This window comes from Anguilla rostrata, chromosome 17 (assembly GCF_018555375.3).
Source record: "Anguilla rostrata isolate EN2019 chromosome 17, ASM1855537v3, whole genome shotgun sequence".
NCBI classification, from domain to species: Eukaryota; Metazoa; Chordata; class Actinopteri; order Anguilliformes; family Anguillidae; genus Anguilla; species Anguilla rostrata.
In genome coordinates this window covers 23,544,817-23,554,207 of record NC_057949.1, presented here as the reverse complement: position 1 = coordinate 23,554,207, position 9,391 = coordinate 23,544,817, and the positions used below count along the sequence as shown (strand labels likewise).

At 42.2% G+C, this 9,391-nt stretch overlaps 1 protein-coding gene across 8 annotated transcripts in view; it reads left to right on the top strand.

Annotated features, from left to right (window-relative positions):
* The window catches only part of LOC135243225 (immunoglobulin lambda-1 light chain-like), a 13,024-nt gene extending 6,006 nt beyond the window's left edge, over nucleotides 1–7,018 (top strand). For 3 of the 8 annotated variants that reach the window (XM_064314886.1, XM_064314885.1, XM_064314884.1), the window contains exons 3-4: nucleotides 5,651–5,680; nucleotides 6,475–7,018. In XM_064314886.1, the coding sequence (XP_064170956.1) occupies nucleotides 5,651–5,680; nucleotides 6,475–6,794 (350 nt within the window). In that variant the 3' untranslated portion in view covers nucleotides 6,795–7,018. The other 5 variants (XM_064314889.1, XM_064314890.1, XM_064314888.1 and 2 more) reach the window with 5 other exon arrangements.
* Nucleotides 7,019–9,391: the final 2,373 nt, after the last annotated feature.

The window sequence follows — 9,391 nt, the reverse complement described above, 5'->3', positions numbered from 1 at the left end:
AAACCTCTGATTGGCTGAGTGCACAGGCTCCTCCCTCTCCATCGTACTGACTGGCCCCTTATAGCTCGGCCCTGCAGCTTCTCCTCTCCTCACACTCCAACCTGCTCATCTCTCAGCTGGACAGTAAGGGCCGTTCACACCACACACTGACAACATGCTGGGGACACTCTGCACTCTCATCACTGTGCTCTCATGTAAGAAACTTATATTCATCATTATTTTAAAATATTCATGCAATGTAAATTTTTCTTACATGTTTATTGTTTCCCAGGTGTGAGTGGAGTGACAGTGGTGACACAGAAGCCTCCTGTTCTGTCAGTGAGTAAAGGAGATACGGCCACTATGGACTGTAACCTCGGGACTGTGACTGGCAGTGCTGCTCGCTGGTACAAGCAGGTTCCAGGTGGAGTTCCTCAGTTTGTGCTGTTTTTCTACCATCCAAACAGCGCTCCCACATATGGAGCTGGTTTCTCCTCCCCCCGCTTCACTTCCAATCATCAGAGTAAATCAGATTATCGATTGATAATTACAACTGTAGAGGCAGGAGACTCAGCAGTGTATTACTGTATGACGCATGACAGCTCTGTGAATGAGTGGGTATCACAGTGATTCACACCATGACAAAAACCTCTGAGCTTCACTTCTGCTTTAAAGTTGCTTGACAATGAGAGAACTTCACACTCAGAGCTGGATCTTAATTTACACAAGATGAGCCAGGATTTCTCAACCATGTCAGTAACAGTATTAGGCCCAGTCCACAGGTGTTGTCTGTTCTAGAGGGCCACAGTGCCTGCTGGCTTTTCGTGTGTACCACAACCAATGATTTAAAGACGATGCTGCTCCCCCATCTCCAAGCAGAGATTGTAGTTAGAGGAGAAGAGCAGGAATCCTGCAGGATTGTGTCCCCTCCCCTCTGACACTCCCACACCAGGAGTCGCACTTGGAGGTAGTGAGTCACTCTGGTGCTCTGTAATGTTTGTACTTCAGATGTTTCCAAAGCCGTACTTGGCAAACTCCACATTAAACAGTCAAAGCAGAGCAGCACCCACCGCCATTCACCACTTAATATACAGGGTGAACAACTAATAATGTGAGCTGGTGCTCACATACCATCTTCACAAAATGGCATCTTTATTTACAAATTAGAATCATTACTTGAGCATAGAGATGCCACTCCTCCAAATCAGGCCCCACCTCCTCTCTTACTGCTTATTGTAAAAGCCCAGGTAGATCATTTAATCAGCTAAATCTGAGAGTCATTTCAATTGTAGAGGCAAAAAACAGTTCTCAGAAAAAAGATGAGCAACTTATCTTTTATTTCATTTGACTTTTCTTAAATGGCAATGCAGAACACTTTAGGCATTTCACAGAGACTCTTATCCAGTGAGATTTACACAGCCATCATTCTTTTACATTGAACCTTTTAATACAACTAGATATCCATGGAAGCATTTCAGGTTCCCAACGAGTAACTGAACCCAGTCTTATTTATATTTCAAGGCCCAGTTCCTAAACAATCATGCCACCCTACCACTATCAGTGCGTAGAATATAATGCATTCAATAATTCTTCACTAAGGTAACTGTTGATTTCTGTCCCCAGGCAATATCCATAATTTCATGATGAATGTGTTTAAGAAAAAATAGCAACTTGCAGAACTGAAAGAGAATATCTGAAAACTGAACCTGTGTGAAAGCCACAATAAACAACAGGTGAAATGTGTTCTTGCTTTTTTCCACTGAAACAAAACTGACAACTACTTTCCCATATGAGAAACAGAATTACAGGAAAAAAGTTTCATTTGTTCCTCAAAACCTCTGATTGGCTGAGTGCAGAAGCTCCTCCCTCTCCATCTCCCTGACCAGTTCCTTATAGCTGGGACCTGCAGCCTCTCCTCTCCTCACACTCCAACCTGCTCATCTCTCAGCTGGACAGTAAGGGCCATTTACACCACACACTGACAACATGCTGGGGACACTCTGCACGCTCATCACTGCGATCTCATGTAAGAAACTTACATTTATAATTATTTTAAAATTCAAATGTAACTTTAATATTTATTACATGAGCTTTTTATTTCCCAGGTGTAAATGGAGTGACAGTGGTGACACAGAAGCCTCCTGTTCTGTCAGTGAGGAAAGGAGAAACGGCCACTATGGACTGTAACCTCGGCACTGTGACTGATAGTGCGGCTCGCTGGTGCAAGCAGGTTCCTGGCAGTGCTCCTCAGTATGTGCTGGGTGTCTACCACTCTCACAGCTCTCCCACATATGGAGCTGGTTTCTCCTCTCCCCGCTTCTGACCCTTGCCTACACTGCCGCCAACAGGACAGCCCCTATCTACTTGCAGGACATGACTCAATTCTATGTGCCTGCTCGACCACTCCGCTCTGCGGCAGCAGGGCGTCTTGCAACCCCTCCCACCCGCCCAAAGGGATCACAGAGCTTCTCCACCCTAGCTCCCCAGTGGTGGAACGAACTCCCCGTCCCTCTCCGAACCTCCCCCTCACTATCCATCTTCCGCCGTGGCCTGAAGACTCATCTCTTCAGACTATACCTAGAATAACCACCACCACGCTGTGTATATATATATATATTAAAAAAAAAAAAAAAAAAAAAAAACCCTTTTTCCTGTCACTTGTTACATGTTGCCCCATCCCTGCACTTCTTGGTAAATTGTATTTGTCCTAATACTCTAGCTTATTCTTCTGCCTAGTTTGGCTTTGCAGATATTAGACCAGGATAGTGTTCTTTGTTCTCGGCTAGAAATAGCTTTACAAAATAAGTAATTGTACCTTACTGAACCCGTGTTCAGCAGTTGTCTACGATCATGAAAATGCACTTTTGTACGTCGCTTTGGATAAAAGCGTCTGCTAAATGAATGTAATGTAATGTAATGTAATGTAATGCTTCACTTCCAATCATCAGAGTAAATCAGATTATCGATTGATAATTAAAACTGTGGAGGCAGGAGACTCAGCAGTGTATTACTGTCACACATGGGATGAGTCTGCTAAAGAGTGGGTATCACAGTGATTCACACCGTGACAAAAACCTCTGAGCCTCACTTCTGCTTTAAAGCTGCTTCAGAAAGGAGAGAAGATGTGCATTTACTCAAGCTGAACCTGGCTCTCTCAGCCATAGAGCCATTTAAGCAACGTTAGCCGATAAAAGTCTCCAGTTGCCAAAGCTGGACAACTACAAGCAGCAAAATCAAAAATATCAATCAGCAAGAAGTCACCAAAAAACAACAGTCACTGAAGTGTTTGTATATTTGGCATCTGTAATAATAGAAGTGTTCACCGTGTCTAACTCAATCCAGCCAGTCGACTGTTTAGGCACTTCACTTTGTACATGCTATATCTTCCCAAAAAAAGAACATAAATGCCTACATGCTAAGCACATGGAAATTATTCATTCTTCTGAAGCTAAACCCACCCCATTACATTTATATTTAAGGCATTCAGCAGGTGCTCTTGTCCACAGCAACTGACACTGCTTGCATCCTTTGCATACAATTCATTTGTAAGGCAGAATATTTACTGGAGCAATTTAGGCTAAGTGCCTTGTTCAAGGAAACAACAGTTATTCCCACCCCGGGAATCCAACCTGTAACTCTGGAGTCACACGCCCATTTTTCTAATCATTATGTGACGCTACTCCCACGTCATGTAATCTCTGTACATTTAAGATGTAATATGAACATGTGATTTAATTACTGAGGTGCTCATATTATTGATGTCTTGATTAATTTTATTAATAAAACAATGTCAACATTTCTTCTGACTTAAGATTCTGACTACAGAACGTTCACACACTCCTATTGATTGAATAGGAATTGAATAATATTTGACTTATGTGCAAGATGTGCATATCTCCAATATGACTAATTGTATGAAATCTGCAGCGAGCAGCTGACTGGCTGAACCCTAGCTTTAGGGAAATTTTCATTGGCTGAGTTCAGAGGCTCGTTCCTTCACATTGTCCTTTATAAGCAATGCTGTAGTCTCTCCTCTCCTCACACTCCAACCTGCTCATCTCTCAGCTGGACAGTAAGGGCTGTTCATTCCACACACTGACAACATGCTGGGGACACTCTGCACTCTCATCACTGTGCTCTCATGTAAGAAATACCAAATGATGCAAGCAACTGACTAAAATAAAAATTATTTAAACTTTTGATATTGTTTAATTACATTAATATTGCATTTTAAAATGTGCTTATTATTATCTCATAAAAGAATTTCCTGTTCCAGGTGTGAGTGGAGTGATAGTGGTGACACAGAAGCCTCCTGTTCTGTCAGTGAGTAAAGGAGATACGGCCACTATGGACTGTAACCTCGGGACTGAGACTGGTTATGGTGCTTGGTGGTACAAGCAGGTTCCAGGTGGAGTTCCTCAGTTTGTGCTGTATTTCCACCATTCAAACAGCGCTCCCACATATGGAGATGGATATTCCTCCCCTCGCTTCACTTCCAATCACCAGACTAAATCAGATTATCGATTGATAATTCAAACTGTAGAGGCAGGAGACTCAGCAGTGTATTACTGTAAAACATGGGACAGCCCTGCTAAAGAGTACGTATCACAGTGATTCACACCATGACAAAAACCTCTGAGCTTCACTTCTGCTTTAAAGCTGCTTGAGAAGGGATAGAAGATGTGCATTTACTGAAGCTGAACCAGTGATCTCTCAGCCATGGAGCCATTTCATCTACAGAGTAATATTACCAGAGAAAAGCCTCCAGTTGCCAACGCTCAGGAAAATTATAAGAGAGAAACTCAAAGGAGTCGATCAGCAAAAAGACACCAAACAACACCAGTCTGTAAAGTGAACATATGTTTGGCATCTGCCATAACAACACTTTTCACAGTATGTAACTCAACTCAACCAGTCAGCTGCTTATGTGCTTCTGTTTATGCATTTACCTGTGGGATCTGTTAGACCCTCAGCTGTGCTGTAGAGATTTACCTGAGGGATCTGTTAGGGAGCTACAGCTGTGCTGCAGAGATTTACCTGTGGGATCTGTTAGAGACCCTCAGCTGTGCTGTAGAGATTTTCCTGTGGGATCTGTTAGAGACCCCCAGCTGTGCTGTAGAGATTTACCTGTGGGATCTGTTAGGGAGCTACAGCTGTGCTGCAGAGATTTACCTGTGGGATCTGTTAGGGAGCCTCAGCTGTGCTGTAGAGATTTACCTGTGGGATCTGTTAGGGAGCCTCAGCTGTGCTGTAGAGATTTACCTGTGGGATCTGTTAGGGAGTCTCAGCTGTGCTGTAGAGATTTACCTGTGGGATCTGTTAGGGAGTTACAGCTGTGCTGCAGAGATTTACCTGTGGGATCTGTTAGGGATCCTCAGCTGTGCTGTAGAGATTTGCCTGTGGGATTTGTTAGGGAGCCTCAGCTGTCCTGTATAGGTTGACATGGGGGTTCTAATCGGGAAGAACAGATGTGCTATACAGATTTATATTTTGATTCTGTTTGGGTTATTGCAGATGTGCTGTCCATATTTATATGGTTCTGACAGGAATTACAGATGTGTTGTCAGCATTCAGATTTGTGTCCACAGTGTGTTTCAGTTCCCTCTTGCTGTGTTCAAACTGAGCTGAGGTTTATGTACGGGGGTGTACATCATCTGTATCACTGTGGTATTCGGCCAAGGCACCAAGCTGATTGTCACTGGTAAGTCTCTTTTCATTTCTTTGCAAACTTTTTTAAATATGCAGTTTTCCATGACATTGTGTTGTTTTGTCTGACATAAATTTTAGGATTTTAAATAAGGCTTAATTTTTTTTTATTGTGGCGTTGTTTACATCTCTTTCAATTCAATGCTGAGATACAAATCCCATGCTTTATGTCTGAATTTTTTTTTCTCTGTGGGTTTCAATTCATAAAAAATTTAATATTCAAAATATATAGTCCTTTTGCTTCGTTTGTAATCCTGGTATTGTTTTTTGCTAAATTATTTTTGAGAAAAATGTAATATTCTGTAATATTTTACTGAGAAATTTGATGTAAAACTGACATGTTATATTTTCCTTTAATACAGGGCAAGTAATTGTCCTTTAACTCAATAATATATACACCTTTAATGAACTTCCCATTTTTCATCGTAACACCAAATTATTTATTGATTATGCGTTAAACACAAAGTCTATTAAGCCATTGAGCCTCAAAATGTAATATCACCGACAGATTTATTTGAAATTTTAATATTTATATTGTCATTCAAAATTTTCTGCAAATGACGTGACTGTAACAGAAAACATCGTTCAGTCGATTTTTCACTCAGTTTAAAGGCGGTGGAAATAAATAAAAAAATCACTGGAATGTTACACGGCAAAGGTTGTTTGGATCTGTAAGCGTTTTTTCGAATAGCACTTTTATTTCTACATAATGTGCGATACATTTATTTTCTGGTCAGAATATGAGCACCTTTTCAATTAACCCGATATCTTATCATTTCTCTTTTTCAGATTCTTCTCTTGCTGCGCCTATCCTCTCTCTCCTGCCTCCATCCAGCGAGGAGCTGAAGACAAATAAAGCCACGCTGGTGTGCCTGGCGCAGATGTCTGTTGGGTTCGCTGATGTCAGCTGGACATCGGGCGGGAAACCAGTTACCGGCGGGGTTTTTACCGGCACCGCCGAACAGAAACCCGACAAAACCTTCGGTTTGAGCAGCTTCTTAACCATCACGCCCTCCGAGTGGATTACCGACCGCGTCTTTACCTGTAAAGTATCTGTCGGGTCTAAAACCTCAGAGAAAAGTATCAAAAAGTCTGACTGCAGCGAGTAAATTGAGGCTGTTGTGTGACATTATTGCTTATTTTATTTTTATTAGCATGGTTTTCCATCTGCAATAGTTTAGCAATCCATTATCAATAAATTGATTTATGGCAATACCTTTTTCAGGAATAAACTTTCAAGTTTAACATTATTTTTTGCTCTTAAACCTAGAAAGTGTGTTTGTTATCTTTGTGATTGTGAGATTAAATAAATACTGTTGCATGTTTAAAAATACTCGATTTAATTTGTGTGCATTTGTTTTTGAAAGGAAGGCAGATTACTAAATAAGATCAAATCTGTGCTGCGGTTCAAAAGTTTACCAATATATTCTTTCTGTGAAAACTGGAGTAGAGACGCCATCAAACATAGTTTGATTTTTCAGTATAAAAAGCAGCAGACTGCAACCCTGGTCATGGACAGCCACAGGGTCTGCTGGTCTTCCTTGTTACAGCACTTACCAGATTAAATAAAGCAGGGGATTACACTGGTAACTCTGCTCACCTGGTTTCTTAGGTCTGAATAACTTAGCTCATTTTAAGGTGAAATAAAAAACCAGCAGACCCGTGGCTCTCCAGGACCATGGTTGCAGACTTTCCCAAAATTTCTAACCCTAAGCCCCACTCAATGAGCAAGTTATTTTTTTAAATAACATAAGCCGACAAGTTCAAATATAGGAACTACAATGTGTTTTAATCATATTCTCTCAATACAACCACACTGACACAAAATCAATGCAATGCATGCACTGTAGCATGTATAATGTTCAATTTGATTGGTGTGAATTTCAATGGACAGTCAACAGAATTTTGTTTTTTATTCCATTTGTATCTCACAATGCTCTTCAATAACATCCATCTACTATCAAAAATCTCAATCCACTGTTTGGAGACTACTGGTCAATAGGATGGTTCTGCTTGCACTGAAAGAACTGTCCACTGGAGGGCAGAAGAGTAAATGAATAAGTCTGTGATGCACGTTCTTCTCCAGTACAAACCTGACTGAATGCATTACCATCACATCCCTGCAACAATCACACTGCTGCAATGTCATGGAACTGTTAGGATAAAATTGTTTGTGGGCTGTGGAGAAGCCTGCTTGAATAAACTGATGCTGCAAGGCCAGCCAAACTGATCCAGCAGAGGGAGACAGAGAAACAGACCCGCTATTGAAACTGAGACACACCTGCAGGGTTTAAACACGTTATTCATAGCGCCATGCAAATGAGGGAGTGATTTGAGCTCCTTTCACAGCTCAGAGGGACAGCCCCGTGTCTGCTTATAGACCTGCAGGTGTGAGGAGGGGTGAGCCAGACTGCACATAATGTTGCTGTAATGTTTTGGCAACATTGCCATTTTGCTAGAAAAAACTTTAGTGCTGTCTGTTTCCGTGTGGCATGATGGGAAAGGGGGAGCAGTGCAGACAATGTCACATCTCTCAAGTTTCTCTCATGTTTCAACAACATTAATATGGTACTGCTACAGCCAAAGCAAAATAATGCCTTCTGTGCTTTCTGCTGATGCAGCTGCTGGTATGAAGAGGTGGTACAGGAATGAATACGTTCTGGTGATGTTTATGTAATGCTGCAGCGATGTTTCACAATACTAGACATCAACAGAGATGCAACCATGTCTGGTAATAAATTTGCACGTGTGGGGACGGGTCCTGGTCATTAGATTTACATTACTTATCACACTGTGACAGTGACATTGTGAGGTTGTGTGTGAGTGGGGTTGGGGTGGAGTAGCAGGTGTGGCACTATAGCGCTCTATCACAGTTTCTCCTGTGTGGCTCCAGCTGTGTAGGAGCTGAGAGTGTGGAGTCACTGGAACAGAAAGCACAGATACAGACAGCTGAGCCCATCACATATAGGGGATTCACAGTTACTGGACGGACAGTACTCTCTCTTACTTACTTTATATATCATCTAATGTGCCTGTGTCTCCCGGTGTGTTGGTGCTTTTCTCCTTGTGTGTGAATGGGATTACTGGGCTCACTCCTGCCTGCTGTTGCTGACTCAATGCCTCCATTATGAGTGGGGGGAGTCTCAGTACCATCAGTCCCTGAGTTCCTATTTAAAAGAGGAGAGACAGTGAGCAGGGAGGATGGACAGTGCACACACAGCTTCTACACTTCTGAGGAGCCACCAGCTAATTAGAGAAGAATTAATTCGCTAGGCTGTGAAATAAATGCTGTTATCACATCATCACTAATGGAGTGAAGTAGGAAAGAATCCTGGGCTGCTGTGATTGGCTGAGTGCTGAGGCTCCTCCCACTCCATCTCCCTGTCTGGTTCCTTATAGCTGGGTGCTACAGCCTCTCCTCTCCTCACACTCCAACCTGCTCATCTCTCAGCTGGACAGTAAGGGCCATTCACACCACACACAGACAACATGCTGGGGCCACTCTGCACTCTCATCACTGTGCTGTCATGTAAGAATCTGCTACTCACCCATTTAATTTAATATTTTGTGCATATGTTGATCACATAACAACATAAATCATTTTTTACTTTCCAGGTGTGAGTGGAGTGACAGTGGTGACACAGAAGCCTCCTGTTTTGTCAGTGAGTAAAGGAGATACGGCCACTATGGACTGTAACCTCGGGAC